Source organism: Aedes aegypti, chromosome 2 (genome assembly GCF_002204515.2).
Source record: "Aedes aegypti strain LVP_AGWG chromosome 2, AaegL5.0 Primary Assembly, whole genome shotgun sequence".
Classification (NCBI taxonomy): domain Eukaryota; kingdom Metazoa; phylum Arthropoda; class Insecta; order Diptera; family Culicidae; genus Aedes; species Aedes aegypti.
Genome location: NC_035108.1, coordinates 253,693,194 through 253,720,304, shown reverse-complemented (window position 1 = coordinate 253,720,304; position 27,111 = coordinate 253,693,194). Strand labels below are relative to the sequence as shown.

At 41.5% G+C, this 27,111-nt stretch overlaps 2 protein-coding genes and 1 long non-coding RNA gene across 4 annotated transcripts; 1 reads left to right on the top strand and 2 right to left on the bottom strand.

The window, feature by feature from the left end:
- The first annotated feature begins 165 nt into the window (after positions 1 to 165).
- LOC5569011 lies at positions 166 to 826 on the top strand. Its single transcript, XM_001652615.2, has 2 exons — positions 166 to 563; positions 629 to 826. The coding sequence occupies exons 1-2, from the start codon at positions 324 to 326 to the stop codon at positions 734 to 736; spliced, it is 348 nt and encodes a 115-aa protein (XP_001652665.1). The 5' UTR covers positions 166 to 323; the 3' UTR covers positions 737 to 826.
- On the bottom strand, positions 759 to 27,111 carry LOC110676540. Of its 2 annotated transcripts, none has more exons than XM_021844812.1 (6): positions 27,057 to 27,111; positions 26,813 to 26,973; positions 21,363 to 21,506; positions 21,146 to 21,290; positions 20,030 to 21,090; positions 759 to 1,476 (listed from the first exon to the last, which is right to left on the bottom strand). In XM_021844812.1, the coding sequence occupies exons 2-6, from the start codon at positions 26,919 to 26,921 to the stop codon at positions 836 to 838; spliced, it is 2,100 nt and encodes a 699-aa protein (XP_021700504.1). In that variant the 5' UTR covers positions 26,922 to 26,973; positions 27,057 to 27,111; the 3' UTR covers positions 759 to 835. The 2 variants fall into 2 exon arrangements, with proteins under 2 accessions (XP_021700504.1, XP_021700505.1); XM_021844813.1 differs by having other exon boundaries at positions 27,062 to 27,081.
- On the bottom strand, positions 2,558 to 2,814 carry LOC110676541. The gene is made up of 3 exons (XR_002500492.1): positions 2,775 to 2,814; positions 2,652 to 2,715; positions 2,558 to 2,594 (listed from the first exon to the last, which is right to left on the bottom strand). It is a non-coding gene; the product is annotated as an uncharacterized LOC110676541 (long non-coding RNA).

Below are 27,111 nucleotides of genomic sequence, written 5' to 3'. Positions count from 1 at the left end.
ACTCTTTTACACGCGCGGGGGTGAGTTTTTTTTATCCGCCGAAGATGTTTGTTGGCTCTACTTTATCGATGTATGCCGGGTGGTGCACCCTTCAGAAACGACATTGAATGATCCAACCAAAATTATTCACCCTAATAAAACATCGCCGAAAAACAAAAACGGCAGAACGTCAAAAGTGGCGCTCAAAATCAAGCCATCGCCAAACAATCTGCATCTTCGCTCGTGCCGGCAATTGAATTTCAAGTTTTTTCCTGTAAATTTGCCGTAAATTTCAGTTCTTTAACTATTATCGCACTTTATTACTCTCGCTAAAACACACCACAATGGAGTTCGAACCCCGGTCAATCGTAAACGGTTCCTTGCTCAAGCGCCACTCGGGCCAATCGGTGAGCATCCATCTCTTTGTGGAGAAAGGCGACAAAGACGGGCGAAGTTTCGTGGGGAAATCTACTGACGGAATGCCGATTCAGGTGATGCTGAGCGCCCCCCTGAGTCAGATCCTTCACGGGTGGGTCGAAGTGATCGGAATGGCCGGCTCCAACGATAGCGTTCGATGCAAAGAGGTTGGCTATACTAGAGGAAAGTAGTTTAACATGCCATGTAAAAACAATATTTTGAATTTTTACAGATCATTACCTATACGGGAAGCGAAGACGGGGAGGAATTCGATACCGATGGACACAACATGCTTTGTAACTTCCTGGCAAACTGTCGCGACATGTACCGAATGGGATAAGCTTGATAACAAAAAAGTTCCGTAAGGTATTTAATCCATTTATTACTCGTACAAATATATGTTACTTTAATTATATTTCTTATGAAACTATAAGAGCAGCTAGAGCTGCTGGAAGTCTTGTAGATGTTTCCGAAAGCCTGCCGTCAAAGCCAAGTGCTTTGGATTGATTTGAGAATCGGTCATGCAAGCGAATCGAATCTCGTCGTTGAACTTCTGAACCGTGATCGATACGCTGGTATTCGACTGAGGTGGTCTGAAGTAGATGATGTCCTTGATCCCGTGGCCCAGCAGGTTTCGGTATTGTCCAACGTTTCGATTCTCAATCACTTCGGTCACCGTGACGGCAAAACGTCGCGACAGATAATTCATCAGTAGTTTCATCACCACCAGAGGCAATCCGTCCGTCAGGAAGTCATGCTTGAGCTGCGCTATGGTCAGAAAATTAAGCATAACTTGCTGCCGTCGTATTTGTGCGATGGACGATCGGATGTTTTGCAACAGCTGTTGATTGTTCTCAACAGCTATGGGGAGATTAAGCGATACAAATCCACTATTGCCAGTTTGATAGTTGGTGAGGCCGAAGAGGTAGTCCTCCAGCATGCAACGACCACTTATCTGAATCATAGAGGGTATTTTGCCGTCTCCTTCTTGGCATAGCGCTTTCAGTGATTTGGACATAACACCGAGCAAAACTTCGATATCACTTAGTGGCTTATTCCGTGCGGTACTCCGTAAGAATCCTGTAAGAAAATAGATCGAAAGAATGTTATGAATATAGTAAACCACATTGCCCGTACAGATATGGTCACGGAATGTCGTGTTGGTTTGGTTTAGTTTCTACGGTCTTAAAAAATATCAATCATAGAAATGTTAGAAAATTTATACTTTTTCCTGGCATAACTTCACTGGGACAGAGCCTGCTTCTCAGCTTAGTGTTCAATGATCACTTCCACAGTTATTAACTGAGAGCTTTCTTTGCCGCAGTTGTCATTTTCGCATTCGTATATCGTGTGGCAGGCGTGGCAGGTGGTTTGGTCGACCGGGTCTCGAACCCAGACACCTCCAGCATGGCTTTGCTTTGTAGTCGCGGACTCTAACCTCTCGGCTAAGGAAGGCCCCAAATTTATACAAGATCAGGAAAATGTTGCGCTAAATGGTACTATGTGCAAGACCCACACAATTAGGCTTACCAGAACAATTTTTCAGAAAGGAGGACATTTTGCATTATTGGTTTGAAAAAGGAGGACATTTCAAAGTTTTTCGACAACAGAAAACATAATGAATTTTTGATAAAAAGAAAAAAAATATTCTGAAATACCTACTGATAATTTATTCATTACTAAACCCTAACAAAAAGTGAACAAACATTCACCTAGGAAGAAATGCTACTTTAGTAAAGATAATAATAATACCTACCAAACTTTTATATCTACTTTCTTTGAAATAAAAGTTAAGTATAATCTTAGACGCTTGAGATGATTTTCGTATTCAACATTAAGGATAAAAGGTTTTGCTATAAGAGGGGCAATCAATTTTGATTGGCGTGTTTATTTTTTTCTCAATTGAATAAGGTCATTTTTAGACTTTTTCGTTCTGATAAAATTTGGCAAAGCAAATTTGGATAAGGAACTTTAATTTTAACAAATAAATAGACTCGTATTTTTTAGAAAACAAAAATGCTGAAAAGAACACGCATTCAACACGTGAACATTTTTTAATATCGATTGTTTCGAGATAAAATGAAGGGTGTTAATTTTATTGATGATCTTTTTTTTTTTTTTTATTCCGGTTGTTGGGGAGATTTTTCGGGACCTCTTAACAGAGAAGCACGATGGTTTTCAGTGCAGAATTCTTTAAGCTGTAAAGTGTTTATTTATAAGTTTAACTCGCAGGCAATAAATTCATGTTTACTTACAACTGGTCGCCTTAATTCGATTGATCCCCAACAAACTTGATTTCGATGCGTAACTAGAGGATCCCTATTGGAGTATTTAATTCAGTTTGCTTAGATCAAATTGTTAAATCAGAAGTAACTTACAGCCAAAGCACAATGGGTATTTCAGAAATCGGATCTGAGGACAATATCTGAGACGTAGTGCTCTTAATAACCTATACTAGAACAAATTTTTCTTAGTTTCAGGATTTTACTGTCTATCGTACTGCATATCATACTTATAGCGCAAAATACCGTAACAAATTCAGGGAATAACTGGCACAATCTAAATACTTTGATATAACTAGTAATTTTCAATAATTAGGAAGAAAGAATTCACATTATTCTTAGCATCTACTATGACTTGCGAAATGTATGTGGGTTTTGACGTTCGTTGGTCTCCCTGACGTTTCTTACGCATCGGTTCATATCACCCGTTGCGTGCATAGTCTCGTCGAGGGGTATCGCGTATCCATTCAATTCAAATCAGTGCTGCCAGTGGTGGCAACAGTCCCCGACCCGTGACGCAATTCCGGTTCTTCCGTTGTTTCTGCGTTACCATGGCCTTGCACCTGGAGCACTGCCAACTTGGTCACTGGGCGCCGGAACAACCCTCCTGTGGTCTGAACCATGGCTTGGCGAATTCGACCATCACTTCCTGGAATTATCGCTGCTATCCGCCCCCTCGTCCATCCGTTACGTTGGCCTTCATCCACGATCAGCACCAAATCGTCTACTTTGAGCTTCTCAGCTTCTTCGAGCCATTTACTTCTTCTTGCAATCGTCGGAAGATATTCTGCGATCCATCGTCGCCAGAACTGATCAACGAGCTTCCTAGCCAGGTCCCAGTTTGTCCGCGTTGCGCCTGTTAATTCCGCTAGCTTCGTAGGAGGTTGGACGACTCCGTTTGAGCTTAGCAGGATAAAATGATTTGGCGTTAACGCCTCCTGGCTAACGCTTTCAAGAGGAATGCTGGTTAACGGTCGAGAGTTAATTATGGACTCGGCCTCAGCAAGGACTGTCAGCAGCGTTTCATCGTCCGGGTTTCGATCGCCACATAGTGAACCAAGTGCCACCTTGACGGACCTTACTAATCGCTCCCATGAGCCACCAAAGTGCGGTGCAGAGGGTGGGTTGAAGACCCATCTTGTATTCGAGTTGGTGAACGTTTCAGCCAGGCCTTGACCAATCGTCGCGATTTGATCACGCAACTCACGACTAGCCCCCTGAAAATTGGTCCCATTATCGGAGCGAATTTCGACAGGTGATCCACGACGCGCCACAAACCGACGTACTGCCATCTTACATGATTCCGTAGATAACGAATGGGCGACTTCCAAGTGCACTGCTCTCACAGTGAGGCACGTGAACAACGCTACCCATCGTTTGACACAGCTACGCCCGATACGGACCTGTATGGGTCCGAAATAATCCAGCCCGACGTGGGAGAACGGTCTTTCTTTTGCCGCTAGACGTGACTCGGGAAGAGGAGCCATCTTCGGCGTGGTTGGTACTGTTTTGGAGATCTTGCAGGCCTGACATTCTTTTGTAACTTGTCGTACAACGGAGCGAAGATTAGAGACATGGAAGCGTTGGTGAACCTCATTCTGCACCGTCGCATGATTAGCGTGAAGATATCGGCGGTGATACCAGTCAACGACTAGTTTAGTGAGATGGTGATGTCTCGGCAGGATGATCGGAAACTTAAAGTCATATGTAACGTACGGAACTGCTCCGATGCGACTGTCTACCCGCATCACGCCGTATTCGTCTAAGAACGGCGACAGCTTGTAGACTGGACTAGTCTTATCGATAGCCTTCTTCGGGTTTCCGTTTCTTTGTTTCAGCACAGCGACTTCATCTGGGTACGCTGATAACTGCACTGTACGCCACAGGCTATTCTCTGCATTTTGCAACTCTTCCTGCTGTAGATGCCCCATGATCAGCAACCCTTTTCTCCATTTCCGCTTGCTGTTCTCGATGTAGCGGTGAACGTATGCGGCTGTTCTAAGCAAACGTTCCCACTTAGAAAATTTACAGATATTGTAGACATCCTCGAATGTTTTCTGACGATGTACCATGCAGGGTCTCAATTCTTCATCTGTTTCGAGCGTCTGTGTCGATCTTTGTTCCGGCCACTTTATTTCCGGCTGATAGAGGAAGTCGGGTCCTTGGAACCAGCGAGACGTTACATCCGTGCTGGGTCCCTTGCCCCATTTAGTTGCATCGTCAGCTGGGTTATGTTGTGTTGGGACGTATCTCCACTCGGTGGCTTCTGTCTTGTTTAGAATTTCTCCCACTCGAAAAGCCACAAACTGTCGGTACCGGCAATGCTGCGATTTAACCCACGCCAGCGTTGTTTTAGAGTCTGTCCACATTACTCGACGGCATATCGGAAGAGTATGATATTCCTTCACCGCTTTGGCCAGCCTTGCTCCCAGTAGTGCCCCCATCAACTCCAGACGAGGTACTGATAAAGATTTCAACGGTGCAACTTTCGCCTTAGCCATCACCAGCGTAACATATACCTTCCCCATTATAATGACCCGGAAGTAAGCTGTGCAAGCGTAAGCTTCCTCACTTGCATCCGTGAAAATATGCAGCTCTACTGAACCAATATCTGCAGCGGTGAATCCTGGAAAGTAGGCTCTGTGTAGTCTCATCTGTCCGACCTTCTTAAACAGCTCCGTCCATCGAAGCCAGCGTATACGAACTGATTCATCGACTTCGTCGTCCCATTGCGTCTGTTTTCGCCACGTATCCTGAATGATCATCCGTCCCTGTATTGTTATATGCGACAATATACCTTGTGAGTCAAACAGGCTCATGACACAACGTAGGATATTTCGCTTCGTCGGTATAATACCGTCAAACTGCTGGTCAGTGGCAAATGCGATTACATCTTCCTCCGGCAACCATAGGAGGCCCAAAACTCGTTCCGCATCGCCCTCTAAATCGATACTGATGACTTTCGACTGGATTCCTCTGGGCTCCCCGACCCGTCGCAGAAGGGCGTCCGAGTTAGAGTGCCAATTCCGGATCTCAAACCCTCCACGAGCATGAACTTCTTTAACTTCAAGAGCAACCTTGATTGCTTCCGCTTCTGTGTCGAAACTGTCAAGGTAATCATCGACATAGTGTTTTTCTACGATTGCCTTTGCTGCTTCGGGAAATTCTGTTTCGTGTTCCTTCGCGTTGCGGTTTTTAATATATTGGGCCTGACAGGGAGAGCATGTGGCCCCAAAGGTACCGACGTCCATAACGAACATTTTTACGGGTTGCGAGGGGTGTTCTCGGTACAGGAACCGCTGACTGTGTGCATCTTGTTGGCGAATTCTGAACTGGTGAAACATTTGCTTCAGGTCCCCGCAAACTGCCACCGGTCGTTCGCGAAATCTACAAAGCACCAAAGCCAAAGGTGTTAGTAAGTCGGGCCCTTTGAGAAGCATCGAGTTGAAAGACACTCCTCCCACTTTTGCCGCAGCATCCCAAACGAGCCTAGTTTTGCCCGGCTTCTTCGGGTTTCTTACGGCGCCCAACGGCAAGTACCACACCCTCCGAGGATCTATCGACTCCTTTTCATCTTGCGTCACCTCGTGTATATAATTGTTTTCCACATATTCGCCCATCAGTTGCTGTACGCTTGTACGCAGATCTGGATCCTTTTTCATCCTCCGCTCGAAACATTCCAGACGACGCATTGCCATGGGAAAACTATTAGGAAATTCCACATGGTCATGGCGCCACAGCAGCCCGGTCTCAAACTTGTTTGAAATGCGCTTCGTGGTGTCCTCTAAAATCTGACGAGCACGCTTGTCCTCCTCCGATTCTGGTGCCTTGTCCGCCGAAACGCCGATGCTCTCGAGCGTGAAATACTGCTTGACGAGATCGTGAAGATCTTGGCCTGCTTGGCATTCTCGTCGACACTCGCACACGTGCAGCGTGAAGTTGTTGACCTTCTCTCCATCCGCTGTATATCCGTAGATCGACCAACCGAGTCGAGTCTTACTGGCTAAGGGGTCCCCTAGCTGACCTTCGCGCAGACATAGCGTCGCAGTAAGACTGGCATTGTTCGAGCCAATCAAAATGCCTGGAGTTGCTGATTCATAGCTGGTTACTGGAAGACCACGAAGGTAATTGTATTGCCGAGCTAATTCAGCGTACTTCAACGTTTGCTTCGGAAGATTGAGGCTAGAAACTGTTCTTGTATCGTTTAAAGTGAACCGTTCACTTTTGCTGGCTCCGGAGATTTCTAGACGAATTCGTTGGGACTTGGGTTCCTGGCGAGTTACATTGCTGGTCCACGTTAAGCAAAGTGGGAGTGGTTCGCCGTCATCGATGCCTAATCGTTCTGCAATCGATTGCTCGACCAAAGTCATGTCCGAGCCGTCATCCAAAAACGCAAAGGTTTCTACAGTTTTACCTTTCCAAAACAGCTTCACGGGAAGGATGCGAAATAATGTCGATTTCTTGGTAGCATGGTGTGCATTTAGCCCTTCAGCAGGGTTATCGTTCTGCTTCACAGTTTTTTGCCCTTCTCTCATTGGGGCAGGACGTTTCTGACTGCCGGAGTGCAGTAACTGATGGTGACGTTGCTGACACCCATCAACACCACAAACAGCTTGCAGCTTACAAGGACGGCGCCCGTGCTTCCCTAAGCATGTGCGACAAAGATGATGATCTTGAATCGTCTTCCAGCGACTGTCCGGCTCCCACCTTTTGAACGTTGCACAATCTTTCACTTTGTGATTACGCCCATTGCATGCCAGGCACAGTACCTCCTTGACTTCTACTTTCTTTATCTCCCCGTCTTGACTCACTAGATTTGAGGCTGGTTCGCTGGCAGCATGAGCATTGAGAAAGTTTTTATCTCTGCCACGCTCTCCTCGTCCCAAGCGTGATTGCTTAGAATCCGTTGTGACTGTGACGTCCGAGGCGGCTGATACCAACATCGACATAAAACCAGCAAATGTGCGAAGATCAACCTCAGCGAACTGTTGTTTGTATAACGCCCAGTTTAGACGTTGTTGCGCAGGAATTTTGTCGACTAACTCTCGCAGTAAAACAGGGTTGCACAGGTGCGCTACTTGCCCCGTTGCCTCGATGTGGTCGCACAGATTTTGCACCGCCATACCAAAGGTGATCAACGTTTCCAGCCTGTCTGCCCTTGGTGCGGGAGTTTCCCGAACTTTGTCCAGCAATGTCTGGATGATCAACTCTGGCCTCCCGTACAGCATGTACAACGTGGAAATGACTTGTGGGACGCACGCTGGAAGAAGCAAACGGCTTTTTACTGCATCGAATGCCTTACCCTGTAGCGCACGTTGAAGCCGTGCCAAATTCTCCACGTTGGTGTATCCACATGCGGCTGTTGAATTAGTATATGCACTAAAAAATAGCGGCCAATCTTCCGGGTCGCCCCGAAACAGTGGAAGATCTCTCGGCATGACTTGTCGCGCTAACAATTGCTGCTGCGTAGGAAACGATGGAAAAGGTGACGCTTGTGGCAACGGAAGAGCTTGAGCTGCGTTAACCAAAGGATGGCTACCCAAAGAACCTTGTGGGGGAACGGGAATCGGATCCGTTCTGGGTATGCTTGAATTTGCTGGTAACCCTCCATAAACCGGCACCTGCGGTGGAATCGATGCGGTGGGAACTGTTGGGCAGGCGGTGACTACGTTCGTCAAATTAGCATTCCTCAGACTAATAGAGGAAACCGGGGTGCTAATTGGAAACACGCTGATTTGTTGGAACTGGTCTCGGCTCGGTTGTGAGTATCCATATAGAGGGGTAGATGGCATAGTAGTGTACTGGCATGCAGAAAATGAGTCTGTGGGAGCTCTCGACATACTACTAGGCACTCCAAGGAGAAGTGATGAGAAAGATGGATCGAACACGCTTCGGCTAGCAGAACCCGCAGTTGTCGGTGTGGAGTTGTTGTTGTGTACGGATATTACTGGTGCTGTCACCCTTGTCTCCGTGCACGCTGGTGTGAGCGACAGATTTTCCATCTCGCCGATCATCCTTCCCAGCCAGCCTCCTACGCTACTGGTTCCAACTGCAGCGGACTGCTCATTGATGCTATTCGATGTCACTCCAGTAATAACGCCTTGCATGGCATTATTCGCGAGTTGCCCCAACATGGCCTTCTTCCTCTCTAATTCCTTCTTGTGGCTCTCTTCCATTTGCCGCTCGAGGAATGCTCGATGTTCCTGCACCCATTGTAAACTCGCTCGTGCCTGCTCCGTCAATAGGGATTGGCCATAGTTAGTTGCACTTACAGCCGGGGTCGTTGTAGTTATCCAACCGGATGGTCCAGCAACTGCGGGTGGCATCAGACTAGCTGCAATCGACGTCACAGCTGGAGATACTGCAGTTGCCACTAGCGGTAGTGCAGCACTCGCCGCAGGTGATACCTCGGAAGAGGTTGAACCTACGATCGCCGATGATTCGGTGGCCCCTACTAACGATACGGTAGCGATGGTGGCCGGGAGTACCGGATCATTTCCAAAAAGCTCACCAATTCGTGTGGACGACGGTAGAGCCGCGCATCGTGCACACATCCAGCTTTCGTTTGCTACCGCTGATGTAACTCCCACGCACTGGTAATGATACCATTCTTGACATACCGCACAGAAGACCATATCATCAACGTTATTCGACCTCCGGCATAGTTTGCAGTTGTACAGATCCGTTTCAGGCATACTTCGCCTCTTCTTGCTGATCAAAGCAGTTCTTAAAGCTTTTGTTGGGGAGATTTTTCGGGACCTCTTAACAGAGAAGCACGATGGTTTTCAGTGCAGAATTCTTTAAGCTGTAAAGTGTTTATTTATAAGTTTAACTCGCAGGCAATAAATTCATGTTTACTTACAACTGGTCGCCTTAATTCGATTGATCCCCAACAAACTTGATTTCGATGCGTAACTAGAGGATCCCTATTGGAGTATTTAATTCAGTTTGCTTAGATCAAATTGTTAAATCAGAAGTAACTTACAGCCAAAGCACAATGGGTATTTCAGAAATCGGATCTGAGGACAATATCTGAGACGTAGTGCTCTTAATAACCTATACTAGAACAAATTTTTCTTAGTTTCAGGATTTTACTGTCTATCGTACTGCATATCATACTTATAGCGCAAAATACCGTAACAAATTCAGGGAATAACTGGCACAATCTAAATACTTTGATATAACTAGTAATTTTCAATAATTAGGAAGAAAGAATTCACATTATTCTTAGCATCTACTATGACTTGCGAAATGTATGTGGGTTTTGACGTTCGTTGGTCTCCCTGACGTTTCTTACGCATCGGTTCATATCACCCGTTGCGTGCATAGTCTCGTCGAGGGGTATCGCGTATCCATTCAATTCAAATCAGTGCTGCCAGTGGTGGCAACACCGGTGAAGAATTGGCAAACAAAATGTTTTCGAAAAATTCGAAGCATTTCAACCCTTGCATGGTCTCCAGACATCATTTAAAATGTCGCTGTTGACTGAACATGTTTAACAAGATGACTAAACCGAGGAAACGAAGGATACTTTCTCAGGGTTTATTAGAAACGAAACTTGTAGGAAAAAATGGTAAAAATTTGCAAAACTTAACATTGAGATTGAGGTTCAATCTTCTTTATCCCCATTCAAAACATTCTAATCAATAAGTGGAACTCAATTCAAATTTTCGGTTACTTTGAAAAAGGAGGACATTTTCAGTCCAAAGGAGGACGGGAGGACATATGATGAAAAAGGAGGACATGTCCTCCCAAGGGATACCATCTGGTAAGCCTACACACAATGCCAGTTGGAAAGAATAAAGTAAGAAGAAAACGGGAAACGGCGACCAATGAGAATGCTAAACTGAAGACAGAGAAACGTAGGAACTTTGCGAGGCCCTTGTTATCAAAAAGAAAAAGGCGTAATACACCGAGGTTCTGAAGACGATGCGAAGTACGGAGATGTTATCGTTATTGGGCGCAGAAGTGCGGAGCATAAGGCGGACTACGATTGGTAAAATGATCCTAGTCGTAAAGAAAGGTGCCAAGCAAAAGGGTGCAGCTTGTAAGCAACTAGCATTAGAAGTACTAGGCGACGAGTTCAATGTGAGCTCGCTGACTACAGAAGTGACTCCAGTGTAAAAATCTGGGTGAAATAACCGATGCAGCGGAGGTCTCGAAGGTCTCTGCCCTCAAAGAGTAACATCATTGCAGAGGCTAACAAAGCGAAGAACTTGGACATACTCAAGGTAGCCTGGTCGGTTTGCTGAGCATACAACAGCCTCCTGAAGTTTGCTTCAAGTGCTTCGAAAAGGGCCATAAGTCGTAGAAATGTAATTGTCCCGACAGAAGTGAACTGTATAGAAAATGCGGCACCGAAGGGCATAGGGCAAGCGATTGTAAGCAAATCGCTGAATGCCTAATACGTGTCGACAGACCAGACAACGGACACTTTACTGATAGACCCGAATGTCCGGGCACAGACGAAGTATCAAGGCAGTCAAAACGGAAGTAAAACAGTTGAATTTAAATCACTGTGATGCAGCCCAGAAGCTGCTGTGGCAGTCAGTCTCGGAAACGAAGGCCGATGTGGTGTTACTATCGGACCCATACAGCATACCAGCTAACAACGGGAACTGAGTGGCGGATAGGTATCAACCTCAACAGCAAGCAGCTATATAGACGACAGGACGATACCCAATTCGAGAAGTAGTCTCTATCCCAAATGACGGTTTTGCGATAGCAAAAATCAACGGCGTATTCTATTGCAGTTGTTACGCACCTTCAAGGTGGTCGATTGAGGAATTTTCCCACATGGTCGACAGGATGATAGCCGAACTAACTAATCGGCAGCCAGTAGTGATAGCTATTGACTTTAATGCATGGACAGTGGAGTGGGGTAGCCGCTGTACCATCCCAGGAGGCCAACTATTATTGGAATTCCTGGCCGCATTAAATGTAGAGCTGGCAAATGTAGGTACAGTGAGCACCTTCCGTAGAAATGATGCAGAATCGATTATCTGGCGCGTTGATGATGGTTATACTCATAGCGATCTTCAATCGATTCGCTATAGTGCGCATCGTACCTTCGTGCTGTGCGTACACGAATTCTCTCTGCTCTTGGAAGTTTTCTTAAAAACTACCTAAAGCAATAAAACAGTACTTTTCAGTGCTACAAAAACAGTACTTTTCAGTGCTAAAATTAAAAACGGTACTTTTCAGTGCTACTAAAACAGTACTTTTCAGTACTATTTTTTCTACTATTGATCCCTTTACGATCCTTGTTTGGACCCGTGCCTTCGATTTTTCGTTGGACCCGTTGGCGAAAGCTAGCGGTGGTAATCCTTCTTGGACACCGTCTAGGGAAAAAACCTTTCGAAGGTCACGTCTTCTTTCGTTTATTAATTAAACATGGTATCAACAACAAACAAAAGGAAGGGTGAATCTCTGAATTCACTACTTCCTTCCAAAAAAGTGGGTTTTAAAACTGTCACTACACGTGGCAAGAATGGAAGAAAGGACGCTTCCTCGGAATGCGAACTTTCTTCCAAGGGTGAAATGAATAATTGTATCGAAATGAGCAATCAGTTCGATGCTCTAGACAAATTTTCCGAACATCAAATCGAAGCAGCCTCTAGCCCAGGCTCTTTGATTCAAGTGAGGAAGCAAAGAGTGCCGCCTATCGTGGTCAGTTGTTCCGAATTTGGGGGATTTAGGCAGGAGATCTTGAACTCCATTAGGGGAATCAAGGTTTCCTTCCAAATCGCAAAGAAAGGAGACTGTCGCGTTTTGCCGGAAACTCTTAAAGATCGTGAGCTTCTTCTCAAACATCTTGAAGAGAAGAAGCACAAATTTTTTACTTATGACGACAAAACTGAACGTTTGTTCAAAGTTGTCTTGAAAGGTCTCTCAAGTGACTATAAATCACCTGAAGAGATCAAAAATGGAATAAATGATTTACTTGGATTTTCCCCAGTCCAAGTAATCATTATGAAAAAGAGAACCCAATCTGGCATTGTTCGGAAAGGGCTTTCTCAAGAATTTTATTTAGTTCACTTTAACAAAAAAGAACTAAATAATATTAAAGCTTTAGAAAAAGCAAAACTTTTGTTTGATGTCCGTGTGACATGGGAACATTTCCAGAAACCTGGAGGAAATTACCAGAACCCCACTCAGTGCCGTCGGTGCCAAAAGTGGGGTCATGGTACAAAAAATTGTCGCATGGATGCTAAATGCATGATTTGCGGAGGTTCTTCTCACGCCAAAGACGTCTGTCCAGTGAAGGAAGATACCACCAAATTCATATGTTGTAATTGCGGGGCTAACCATAAGTCCAATTTTTGGAATTGTCCTTCACGCAAAAAGGTCATTGAGGCTCGTGCCAGGCAGATGAAAGATAATATCCGTTACGATAACGGTCGTTTCCGGAATTTGCCTGGTAGAGTATCGAACAATGCTCATTTTTCAGTTAATGATCGCATGATCATGAATCATACCCATCAGGAAGATCATAATCATGCTCATTCACAAACTAATTTTAATCCGTCGGGTAGCCGTTCGAATCTTTCTATTTCGAATGTATCTACCCACGGTAAATCCTTTGCCGATATCGTAGCAGGAAATTCGAACTCCTCCCCTGTTCGATCCATGGGTACCCATTCTACTTGTTTCAAATCAAATGGAAAAAACCCTACCGCCACAGGTAACTCCGCTTCTTCGTCTACCGGAAATTCCAATGGGAAATCACATGACATGTCTGCCTCTGATTTTAATTTTCTAACTGAACAATTGAATCTAATGATTGATGCAATGTTCAAAGCCACCACTATGACTGAAGCAGTCCAAGTAGGTGTAAAATTTACAAATCAAATTGTTATTGGATTACGTTTTTCTAATGGATCCAAATAATAATTTAAATATTTTAAATTGGAATGCTCGTTCTCTGAATGGTAAAGAGGACGAGCTGTTTAATTTTCTTACGGTTAATAACGTGCATATAGCAATTATTACCGAAACGTATTTAAAACCTGGATCTAAACTCAAAAGAGATCCTAACTTTTTTGTTTATCGCAATGATCGACTTGATGGGGCATGTGGGGGAGTTGCAATCATCATTCATAGGCGTATAAAACATCAACTGTTTTCATCATTTGAAACTAAAGTTTTTGAAACTTTAGGTGTTTCTGTTGAAACACAGTTTGGTAAATATACTTTCATAGCTGCCTATTTGCCTTTTCAGTGCTCTGGGCAGCAAGTTAATTTGCTCCAAACTGACTTGCGTAAATTGACTCGCAATAAGTCAAAATTTTTTGTCATTGGTGACTTTAATGCCAAACATCGGTCATGGAATAATTCTCAAAGTAATCCCAACGGCAGAATTTTATTTGATGAGTGCTCTTCAGGATATTTCTCAATTCAATACCCTGATAGCCCCACATGTTTTTCCTCTTCTAGAAATCCATCTACGATTGACTTGGTCTTAATCGACTCTAGTCATCTTTGTAGCCAACTGATTACTCATGCTGATTTTGATTCTGATCATGTCCCTGTTACATTTCAAATATCCCAAGAAGCGATTCTCAATCCTATCAGCTCCACTTTCAATTATTTACGAGCCGACTGGAATATATATAAAACGTATGTTGATTCCAATCTTGATGTTAACATTTCTTTAGAAACTAAACTTGATATTGACAATGCTCTTGAAACTTTAACAAATTCCATTGTTGAAGCCCGGAGCATTGCAATTCCAAAATGTGAAGTAAAATTTGAATCCGTGATTATAGACGATGATCTTAAACTCTTGATCCGTCTTAAAAACGTGAGGAGAAGGCAATTTCAACGCACTCGCGATCCTGCTATGAAAATTATATGGCAGGATTTGCAGAAAGAAATCAAGAAACGTTTTGCTCAATTAAGAAACAAAAATTTTGAAAATAAAATTTCTCAATTGGACCCTGGCTCTAAGCCCTTTTGGAAATTATCGAAAATCTTGAAAAAACCTCAGAAGCCAATACCGGCATTGAACGAGGAAAACAAATTATTACTAACTAATTGCGAAAAAGCTCAAAAACTTGCTATGCAGTTTGAAAGTGCGCACAATTTTAATTTAGGACTTACTAGTCCAATTGAAAATGAAGTTACTCAGGAGTTCGAAAATATTCTCAATCAAGAGAACGTTTTCGAAAATGCCTGGGAGACTGATTTGGAAGAAGTGAGAACTATTATTAAAAAATTCAAAAACATGAAAGCTCCTGGCGATGATGGATTTTTTTACATCCTCATCAAGAAACTTCCAGAAAGTAGCTTATCATTTTTAGTTGATATATTTAACAAATGTTTTCAATTAGCATATTTTCCTGACAAATGGAAAAATGCTAAGGTTATTCCAATTTTAAAACCAGACAAAAATCCTGCTGAAGCTTCTAGCTACCGTCCAATCAGTTTGCTTTCCTCCATCAGTAAACTTTTTGAAAAGGTTATTTTGAACAGAATGATGGCCCACATAAACGAAAATTCAATTTTTGCCAATGAACAGTTCGGATTCCGCCATGGACATTCGACCACTCATCAACTTTTACGTGTAACAAATTTGATCCGTTCCAACAAATCTGAAGGTTTGGCATGAAGGTTTGATTGTAAAATTAAAAAACTTTAATTTTCCAGCATACATTGTTAGAATAATTCAAAGTTATCTGTCAAATCGTACACTTCAGGTTAATTATCAGAACTCCAGATCTGAAAGACTTCCTGTAAGAGCTGGTGTTCCTCAAGGCAGCATTTTGGGACCAATATTATACAATATTTTCACATCTGACTTACCTGAGCTACCTCAGGGATGTCAAAAATCTTTGTTTGCGGATGACACAGGCCTCTCTGCCAAAGGTCGAAGCCTGCGTGTCATCTGTAGTCGATTGCAAAAAAGTTTGGATATTTTTTCTTCATACTTGCAAAAATGGAAGATTTCTCCTAATGCTTCCAAAACTCAACTAATAATATTCCCACATAAACCAAAAGCTCTTTATTTGAAACCTTCAAGTAGACATGTTGTCACGATGAGAGAGGTTCCAATAAATTGGTCAGATGAAGTTAAGTATCTAGGGCTCATGCTAGATAAGAATTTAACTTTCAAAAATCACATTGAGGGCATTCAAGCCAAATGTAATAAATATGTAAAATGTCTCTATCCCCTTATTAATAGAAAATCAAAACTTTGTCTTAAGAACAAGCTGTTGATATTCAAACAAATTTTCAGGCCAGCCATGTTGTATGCTGTACCAATATGGACTAGCTGTTGTAATACCAGGAAGAAAGCTCTGCAGAGAATTCAAAATAAAATTTTGAAAATGATTCTGAGGCTTCCTCCCTGGTATAGTACCAATGAGTTACATAGAATATCCAATGTTGAAACATTGGAACAAATGTCAAATACAATCATTAATAATTTCAGGCAAAAATCGTTACAATCTTCTATTGCCACGATTAATGCGTTATATGTTTAGGTTAAGTTAGATTAAGTATATTAAAAACATTTTTTTTTTCTCTCTTATAAGCAGGTGAAATCAACTCACCTGTAAAAAAAACTGAACTGCTACGGCAAATGAAATGTAATATGTTGTTAACAAAATGTTAATTAAATCTTAAATTTGTTTTACCAAATTAGGATGATAGTGTTGTCAAATAACACAGAACACCTAGATATAAGAAATGAATGTAATGTTTGGAATGATACTAATAAAGAAATTAAAAAAAAAAAAAAAAAAAAAAAAAAAAAAAAAAAAAAAAAAAAAAAAAAAAAATTGATTCGCTATAGTATAATACCAGGCGGACGGATTGCAGTGCGATGTAAATCCACCCAAGTCCGAGGTGGGAAAGCAGCGCGCTTCGACGGCGAAGTACTCACTGAAGCCCTAAGGCGCAAACGGAACACTCTGGACCTAAACTGTGAAGAGCACAGTAACACTGAGCGTGTGATGCTTCCATGCCGAGAAAAGCCCCTCACAGAGAGAACAGGCCGCCAGTGTACTAGTGGTCCGAATCAATTGCAAATCTTCGAGCAATCTGCCTTCGGGCTAGACGAAGAATGTAACGTGCACGCACAGAAGCACAAAGAGAAGAACGCGGTGCAGCATTCAGAGAGGTAAAGTTAGCTCTCGAAAAGGAAACCAAGAGTTGAAAACGGGCATGCTTTGCTAGTCTATGCCAGAGTGCCAACTCGAGTCCGTGGGGTGACGCCTACAGAGCGGTAGTGATGGCTAAGAAAAGTCGCCTGAATTGCTGCAATCTATAATCGATGTACCCTTCCCGCATCATCCCACAAGCCCATCGCCCCTATCGCCGTATGCGGCAGATGAAGTAGAAGAAGACTGACGAACGAAGAGCTGGAAGAAGTCGTGAAATCATTCGCGAAAAAACAAGGCACCGGGACACGATGGTATCCCGAATGTTGCCTTAAAAGTTGCCTTAAAAGTTGCAAGGAATCTTCCCGGATATATGGAAGCGACAGAAATTGATGCTACTACCAAAGGCGGGGAAACCACCAGGTGACCCGTCGGCGTATAGACCTATCTGTCTACTAGATACGATGGGCAAGTTGTTGGAGAGGTTGATCCTCAACAGGCTAGTACCGTACACAGAAGGTGCGGATTAGGGTGCGGCTTATTTTTCAAAAGTTCTCAAAACCAAAAATTCGTGTGCTCTACTGAATTCAAATCACATTAAAAGAGAAACCTCAAAATCTGAGCCAAAAATATTAACATTTAGAGGTGGCGCAAGCGTCTTGAAGTTGAATTTTCAGGTTATAAAAAATGACCTTCAGTGAAGTACACATAACTTTGTTATTTTTCAACCGATTTCAAAACTTTTAGCATCAATACCTTCAAAATTAAATTTGTTAAAACTTTGTTGAACACTAAATTTGTCTAAAATCAAAACAAGTTTTAGTTAAAAGTAATTTATTCCAAATTTTTCCTCATTTTACTAAAAATTTCAACTTTGTTTGACGATAACTTCATGGTTACTCAACCGATTTCAAATCTTTTAACATGCTTTTGAAGCTAATTTAATTGTTTTCAAACCTTTCATATAGCACATTTCACTAAAAAAATGTCTTGACCAAGTTATTCAGAAAAAATTGCACAAAAACATGATTTTTTAACGAAAAATGCCAGTTTTGTCAAATCTTTGGCAGTTAAATATTGTCTCTCAAGCTGAAACTGATTTTTCTCATTTGTTAAACCTTTGGGAAGGACTTTGCAACAATTTTTAAATAATTTTGAAACAAAATTATGTTTGCATATGTTAAAAAATATGTGCACTATTCAACTCGTAATTAAGGCAAGATGCTTTACATATTTAAGTTTTATAAAAAAAATGCTTTTTTCGGCAAAAAAAACTTGAATAATCCAAAGAAATTTGATTTTTTCATTGAAAAATCATGTTTTTGGGTAGTTTTTGTTGAATACATAAGTCAAAAATATTTTATAGAAAAAAATTGTGTATGTACAGTTTAAAAACAAATAAATTTGCTTCAAAAGTATGTAAAAAGATTTGGAATCGATTGAGTTTTAATGAAGTTATGGTCAAACAAAAATGATTTTTGTAGTAAAATGAGGAAAAATATGGATAGAAATATTTTTAACTAAGACAAGTTTTGATTTTAGACAAATTTGATGTTCTACAAAAGTTTTACAAATTTAATTTGAAAGAAAATGGTGCTAAAAGTTTTGAAATCGGTTGAAAAATAACAAAGTTATGTTTACTTAACTGCAGGTCATTTTTTATAACTTGAAAATTCACCTTCAACACGCTTGCGCCACCTCTAAATGTTAATATTTTTGGCTCAGATTTTGAGGTTTCTCTTTTAATGCGATTTGAATTCAGTAGAGCACACGAATTTTTGGTTTTGAGAACTTTTGAAAAATAAGCCGCACCCTAGTGCGGATGGCCTGTCCAACAACCAGTTTGGATTCAGGAAAGATAAATCTACGCTGGACACCATCCAGTGGCAATCGAGCATAAAAGGAGCGGCATCCGTTACTGCGCGGTTGTCATTCTAGGTGTGAAGCATGCGTTCAACAACGCAACGCAAATTGTGAAGCGATAGCCCACGCACTTCATCACTTCAATGTACCAGTTCAGTTGTGTAAACTTCTAGAAAGCTATTTCGTTGGTAGGATTCTACCCGATTCTGACCGTGGGAGTACCTAAAGGTTCAATGCTGAACCCGATGTTATGAAATGCGATGTGCGATGACGTACTGAGGCTGCCTTCCGACGTGTGTTGAGATTGTTGGCTTCGCCGACAACATCACTTTAGTGGTCTTTGGCGAATCGTAGAGGAAGTAGAGTTGACAGCAGCGCACTCTATCTCCATAATTGAGGAATGGATGAAGTCCAGAAAATTACAACCGGCTCATCACAAGACTGAGGTAGTAATGGTCAACAACCGCAAGTCCGTGCAGCGGGCGCTTATCTCGGTAGATTATTGCAACATAGAGTCCAAGCGATCCCTTAGGCATCTTAGGGTAATGACCGACGACAAGCTCAGCTTCGCTAGCAACGTTGAATATGTTTGTAAAAAGGCATCTACGACTACAGCGGCGCTTTCGAGAATTATATCTAACAGCTCTGCTGTAGCTATAGGCAAACGCAAGCTCCTGGCAGGCGTGGCACTATCCAGACTGAGGTATAGAGGACCAATCTGGTCGAAAGCGCGTAGAACGAACAGAAACCTAAAGCTGTTGAACAGCACGTGTAGGATCATGTGCTTAAGAGTAACAATCGCATACCGAACGGTTTCTAAAGAAGCAGTGTGCATCATAGCCGGGATGACGCTTATCGGGCTCATCATCAAGGAAGATGTTCAATGCCTCTATTAAAGAGGTACCAGAGGGGTCCGCAAATTATGTCACGCTCCCAAGGGGGTGGGTGGGAGGTGGTCGAGCCAAGCGTGACAAGCCTTACAAAAATTTCGGAGGATTCATACAAAAAGTGTGACAAAGTGGGTCGAAAAAGTTGAAATTTAGCGTGACATAATTTGTGTACCATCCAGTGGCAGCAGGTATGGGATAACTCCACTAAAGGTAGATAGACTCATCGGCTTATACCAAATGTGTCAAATTGGTATAGAAGTAGCCAAGGGGAAGTGAATTTCCACCTGACGCAGTTTTTGTCAGGACATGGTTGCTATAGGCAGTATCTGCTTAGATTCGGGCACTCAGAATCTCTGCGTGCCCCAATTGTGCTAGTGTGGAGGAAACAGAGGAGCATATCGTGTTCCATTGCCCGCGTTTCATTTTTGTGTATGGATAAACCCTAAATGAAACATATAATTGCATATCCCGACTAAAAAGGAAAAACTGACGTTACCTGTTCGTTGAGCTGCAGGTTGATCCGAACGGGTCGCCTGAAGTTCAGTTGATCGAACTCTTTCCGACCAGGACACAACCTTTCTCCCGCATAGCGACACGTTCTGTAAGTAGTGTTCAGTGTTTGGCTTATGTTCGAACAGCTCTTCGAAGACTAGCTTAGGAGCTGAATAGAAAAGTTTCACTCCCTTCCAATACTCAAGGAATGCTCCGAAGCAAACCGGCAGATACTCCAGTGCGAATCCGATCAGCGTGATCCGTTTGATTTTCTTCATCAAAATGTAGATCCTTACGGCTTCCATTTCCTGGAACACGTACCAGGGCAGCATCAACGTTAGGGTAGCACCAACTTTCCAAAATAGAAATATTAATTCTTTTACAACATTGATTGGATCGATGGACATCATTATGGCATTCCAAATGGTACGCAGATTAAGATTCCTTCGTTGAATTTCACGATCAATTAGCGATTTGAGGTAGTCTATCTTCATCAACGGATTGCCCGGAACTTTGGAGAATCCTTTGGAGAAGTCTGACACCACTGTGACCACTGCTATCAAGACTACCGAAACGAGCTGTTGTACTCCGGCAATGTGCTTCTTCTCAATGTCAGGCGATTCCAAAGGATCGTGTTGGTAGATAAATTCGTTCCATTTGTTGCTGATGGTGGCACCTATGTCATTCCAAATTCGGGGCAGGTAGACTGGACGTTCCAGCAAATTGGCAAATATAGAGTCGCAATCAGAAATTCTCTTCTCGTTTTCAATTCGTCTGTCTATCAGAAGCAGGTCAGAGATTCTTAGGTTTTGTTGCTCTTCCAGAAGAAGATGATGAATACGGTACAACAGGTAATAGTAGGGAGCACTAGCGTCGCATTCTGCTGAACCACTGGCCGTTCCCCCGTATGCCATCGGAATGCAAAAAATCTGCCAAGGAGGTATCTCCGGTGGCATATATTTAGATATGATGTCGCTCACATAGTCTTGAAGGTTAGCCTCAGTTAAAGGACGACCTCGATGTAACGAAGGCGCAAGAATAATGTGATTGTCGATGTTGAAATCCCTAGAAAAGATGGTAGATGAAGCTGAATATGTACAGTTGACAAAATACTACTTACTTGGTTTTCTTCACAAACGCATATTGGCCCCAACAGGAAATCAGAGGGAACTTTAGCCTTGAAAAGCACGGTCTACCATAGTGATCACGCCGGGCCAGAACGTGATCGGTTATTTTAGCTCTGATCGCATGGATGTCCAACACTCCTAAAAAAAAATTCACGTATTGAAAATAATTCAATATAGAAGATGCTTGAATTTCATTTCGATGATACTTTCCTTCAACCTGCAAAAGTATATGAAAAACTCCTGGATTCCTAGAAGTATCCACTAAGCTTCGGATGTTATTTGTACGAGCGAACTTCAAGTACGGGTATCGATTCGCCAGAAATGCAATCCACAGTTTTCGAGTTGTCGAAACGGCTGGCAAAATAAAGTATTTATAAATTAAAATTAAATCTTGTGGGTAGAGGGACGGATCCTTGACTCGTATACAATATACAGTGACGGACAAAATTTAAAGACTAACTCACTTAAAAAGTATCTTCTTCTTCTTCTTGGCATTAACGTCCCCATTGGGACATAGCCGGTTACTCAGCGTAGTGTTCTTATGAGCACTTCCACAGTTCCCCATTAAACATTTGACAGTTCAACAGCCGACTAAATTGGTTGAAAAATCGGTCGATTGTTGCACCTACGCTTATGGAAGTTTGACACAGCGATCAACTGACTAATCGCCAGATTCAATCGGGTGGCCGACGAAATATGGTGTTTAGTAGGTCAACTTACTTGGATTTTACTTAAAATACCGATTTATCCACCTATTTAGTAGGATTACGTCGGCCCACCCTATTAAATCGGGTGATATTCGATTGATCCCTGTGTTAATCTTCCATAAGCGTCGGTGCAACAATCGACCGATTTTTCAACAAATTTAGTCGGCTGTTGAACTGTCAAATGTTTAATGGGGTTATTAACTGAGAGCTTTCTTTGCCAAAGTTGCCATTTTCGCATTCGTATATCGTGTGGCAGGTACGATGATACTCTATGTCCAGGGAAGTCAAGAAAATTTCCATTACGAAAAGATCCTGGACCGACCGGGATTCGAACCCAGACACCTTCAGCATGGCTTTGCTTTGTAGCCGCGGACTCTAACCACTAGGCTAAGAAGGCCCCACTTAAAAAGTATATTCAATGAATTTCTACATTTTTGGCATATTGTTAAGTAAATTTGTATTTATAGTTCCATTTAGATTAATTTCAACACTATAAATGATTATGGAGGTTTCGGTATATAGACTCAAGGACATTTCAATTTACATAAAGACAGTTCGTCCCGTAGTAAATTTTGTCGAGAAATGATTCAAAAGTGATTGTCATAATAATTTCAGACGTATTTTAAAAATAGTTCCAGCAGAGACGAATACAGACATAGTAGTCGGGTTCAGAATGGGTACGACTTCTAGTACTGCATTTGGTCCCTTGGTGCTGCTAAAGGTACCCAAGTTTTACAGATCCAGTGGCGCGGGAAGTTGGTAGTAGAGATGGTCTGGTTTCACAATTTTCAAACCCGAACCCGACCCGTACCCGACTTATTTTATTTCTGCAAACCCGGACCCGACCCGAACCCGAGACAGTAATTGAAAAGCAAACCCGGACCCGCCCAAGTAACCACGAAGCTTTATATGAATACTTTATGTTTGCTCTATAGTATGCTATCAGATTTTGTTTTAAAGTGACATAACCTTTAAGAGCTTTATAAAGCATAATTGAAGTGGGAAAGGGCCCCACAACAACCAAATTAATGCAATACTTGGTAAAGCAGTTTTAATGCACAAGCCCTACTAAAGCATTTATGTTTGTATATTTAGGGTTCATGATGTATATTAGCTTAAAACAATGTACACGCAGAGAATTAACAGCTATTCAAAATAATAAATATTTGTGTTGTTTTCAATAAACATTTTGAATTTGTTGCAATTGAATAAATGCGTTGGAACAACAATGTTTTTTATCAGAATAAATCGAAAATATTGTTGAATTTAATGGAAGCAATCCTAACTAGAAATTTGTTGAAACAACAAAAGAAAATCATTACGTCAAATGAAAGTTTTATTTGTTTCAATATCCTCCAATGTTGGTTCAATTAATCATGCGTATAGCATAAAAACTGTCCCGCCATTTTGGTTTTCATTTGAAACGTCAAGAAACTGGAAATATTATTTCGGTGCGTTGTATTAAATAAAAGTGAAAGACGTGCAAAAAACTTCTGTGTAATGAGTTCAGGTCATCGCTTTTTCATTACTGTTTCAGAGTAGCCATAGCCATAATCGAAGCTATTTTTGGTAAGTTTCGGCCATTCTTTCTAAATTATTGTTTCCACTAATGCATTTTAAATTATTGCAGTTAATTCCTACACGAGCTGATGATGTCATTCTTTTTTGTAGCGGAGCGGATAAAGTTCATTCGCCAGGAATATGGAGCAAGTTTCATAAACTTCTTACGTAAGGAAAAATAAAGTAGCCTATTCAGAACGATTATCGTTGTTTATTTTATAAAAAAAGAAAAAAAAACAAAGGGTTTAGTTAGTAAGACTAACAAAAATGAGTTTTTATTTCAAACAAAAACATTATCACATCAAAAAATAGTGCAACTTTGTTTTAAAAACTATAGGTTTCATTTTAAAGCAGAATGTTTGGGGCTTGCGTTAAAAATAAAACAAAACAATGAATCCATTGACTACCTTTCAATGGGTTTCTTTACCAGCTTAATGATTTTTTTTGTTGGAATCAGGATTCGAACCCACAACTAGGATGATGGTGTGCTGGATGCCTGGCGCGTTGGTTGGTGTCCTGTGCTAAAGCTGCTGATGTAATAAGGTAGGATAAAAGTTCCTTATAAACCAAGCCATTGTGTGTGTTAACATTACTATTCGCCCAGTTATTACGATTAGAAAGAATTCTCTTCGGCGATTGATTTCCTTTCCTCACCAAATGAAACATAAACAGAAATAATTTGATCACCATTCTTTCTCGTAGACAAAATAACAGAACTTAATCCACAAAACAAAGCCCTAGCGCATTAAACAGATTTCGGGGGAGAGAAATTGATCGACATTTCTTCTCGCTCCTTATGAATAAAAGAGTCTCATAGATAAAATACAACAATTTTGAATGAATAGGGGAACATCAGGTCCGTCACACTCGGGCTCAGATTGTGTACCACTTCTAGTACTGCATTTGGTCCCTCGGCAGTACAAAAGGTACCCAAGCTTGACAGATCGCAGTACACTTTAAACGGCATTCTAGTTTACCTTATGAGCCATAAAATTTTGGGCAACTGCAAGGGACATGGAGGTCTTTAATTTGTCTTTGGGAACATGGTCCAAGACACACTGATGGGGTAAAATGGCTCACCTCATTAAATCATTCCTACAGCGTTTCCATTTGTATTATTTGCCAAACGATGTTTAAATATGTTTACCCAAGAGTTGCCGCTACAACCCTTAAACATAAACTCATAGATTTTTCCTTAAATTCCCGGTGAAATTCAACATTTTTCACTTCTTTGCCTAAATATTAAGGTTTTTCGATGATTTTATTAACGAACAAGCGTTTCCATACCACAGAGCAAACTCATTGAGCAACATGGTTGTTTACTCCTGGTTCTCCATACTAAATGGCATTCTGCCCCACCCGTTTTGAACCACCCCCATTTTTCAACCAACTTTTCTACACGATTAAAGACCGTTAAAAAACTCAAATTTGAGAAATGTTTTCAATGTGGAAGCTAGCAAATATTGTAAAGATACTGTTTGGACTTAGAATGGTGTTAAAATGTAGATCTAATTGAGAGAAAACGACACAAATCCCTAAAGTGGCATTTTGGACCATTTTGCCCCTCATATATCCTTAGATCTTGAAATGGGGGTTCGAGATGAAAGAAAGTCATTTCATTATTCTTCCATATTCCACAAAACGTAATGAGCGAGTGCGAACGTGCTCGATCGTCTTACTTATTTATTACAGATTCGAAAGCGTTTAATGAGGTTATGTTATCTTGTATGACAGCATAACTGTATATTCACTCTAAACGCTTAGCATAATGCTATACTAAAATAATGCTACAAAGCATTTACAATGTTAATCAAATGCATCATTGCTTGACAGTTATTGAATAAATGCATGATAACATTATTAATGCAAAAAATGTTGACTTTCGACCAAATTAATGCAATAGTATAATGCTTGTGGTTACTTGGGCGACCCGAACCCGGAAAAATTCCGCAGTTCAAACCCGAACCCGAAAAAGTTTTCTAAGAAAAACCCGAATGAAACCCGAGTTCGAAAAGATGATAAATTCATCGGATCTGATGCATAGGGAAACTTTCAGGTTGTTACTATGTTCACAATGCTCACTAAACCCGAATCAAACCCGATTAAACCCGACTTTTTTCAAGCCCGAACCCGACTCGTACCCGATAATATTGTAGCTTTCAAACCCGACCGAACCCGAACCCGAAAGTTTTTCAATTTTCAAACCCGAACCCGTTTCAAAACCCGAGACCCGACTATCTCTAGTTGGTAGGACAGGTAGGACAGGTAGGACATGTACTACGCACAAAAACGACTGGGTAGGACAGCCAAAAGATTGTCCTACCCACAATTCAACAAAAAAATCAAAATCAGCAGAAAGCTTGAAAAATAAATTCAATAATTCACCATCTATTCAATATACATACAAACTCGATGAAAGTCGTACTTATTCTTGTATAGATTGGAAAATGCGATAAGATTTATCGTTATTGACATGCTCAGTAAAGCGTGACATGGTTTGTGCATGACTCCCAAAAGTCCTGGCTCGTGAGATGGAGAATATCTGTAGTGAAAATCGTGTAAAACTAACTGTAATAATTGTTGGGAAAAAACATTTTGTAAAATTGAGCAGTGTTAAAATTGCACAGGCTCCAAAGAAACCTTCAGAAACTATAACGTGTTCAACAGGCTCTAGAAGAATTTCGTCTCAGATTCCCCGGAGAAAAGCTTCATGAGTTATAAGAGTGTTTTTTTAGACTACTTTCGTGGTCTCTTACATGGATCTCTCCAGAAATGCTCTTGTTTAAACGCCTAAACATTCGGTTTGTGAAAACTTGAGAGCCTCTTAATGTATGGAAAACCGCAATTTTGTTAACATTTTGTTCTATGAACACCAAAATATGGTGAATATGCCTCTGCTACTCTGAAACATGTTCCACAACACTTGTAATGATCAAAACTTGTCAAATATTGAGAATGCGTAATTTTTGCCAATCATTTTTGAATCTGGACCACTGTGCGCCCGTTCGATTTTGGTAACATGCTGAAAAAAAAACAAGTATGCTAAATCGAACGGTTTAATTGTTAGAAAAAAACAAACGGGAACTGTACATCTTTCTGCCGACTATTAGATAAAAAAACGATGGCTCTAAGTGAATTATGAAGGTACCCAAGTAGTACTTTACCATAGGATATTTAAAAAATGCATGCTCATCTACGCTGACTACCAGCTGATCACTATCATGCCTTACACGTGGCGTCCCAAGCCGGTATATAGTGCATGGGTGTAAGATAATAACATTTTGTTTCCATTCTTCTCTAGTAAGGATGAGACAATCAGAATCAGCTTAATTCCGACTCAACATCCTACGGTATGTTTACGAAAAAGATGAAAGAAAGCCAAAACATACTCACTTGCATAGCTGATAACGAATGCTGGTAGGAGGGTACAGAACAAGACGAAAAACAGCAGTGTCTTCACAGCTGATTTGACTGATGCACACATTCCACCTCCCACAACCATTATTAGACGCGGTATTTCCTTTCCAAGCTTGGCTGGTGGTATTAGAGAATCACTAAACACATTTAGAGCGGAGAAATTAAAAAAAAAAAACGGAAATGAATTCGAAACTACGCGCACTGATTTTCTCGGTATCACTGAACTGCTCTCGTTGAGATGTATTCCAAGACTGATACAAGAGTTCGATGTTCAC

Bases quoted from the DNA above. Each gene is read 5' to 3' on its own strand.
- LOC5569011 (XM_001652615.2), top strand. From the start codon at position 324: ATGGAGTTCGAACCCCGGTCAATCGTAAACGGTTCCTTGCTCAAGCGC. The intron at 564-628 runs GTTGGCTATACT...GAATTTTTACAG, and splicing joins ATAGCGTTCGATGCAAAGAG to ATCATTACCTATACGGGAAG.
- LOC110676540 (XM_021844812.1), bottom strand. From the start codon at position 26,921: ATGGTTGTGGGAGGTGGAATGTGTGCATCAGTCAAATCAGCTGTGAAG. The intron at 21,291-21,362 runs GAAAGTATCATC...ATTTTTTTTTAG, and splicing joins TATACTTTTGCAGGTTGAAG to GAGTGTTGGACATCCATGCG. The intron at 1,477-20,029 runs GTAACGTCAGTT...ATTTTCTTACAG, and splicing joins ACCTGCAGCTCAACGAACAG to GATTCTTACGGAGTACCGCA.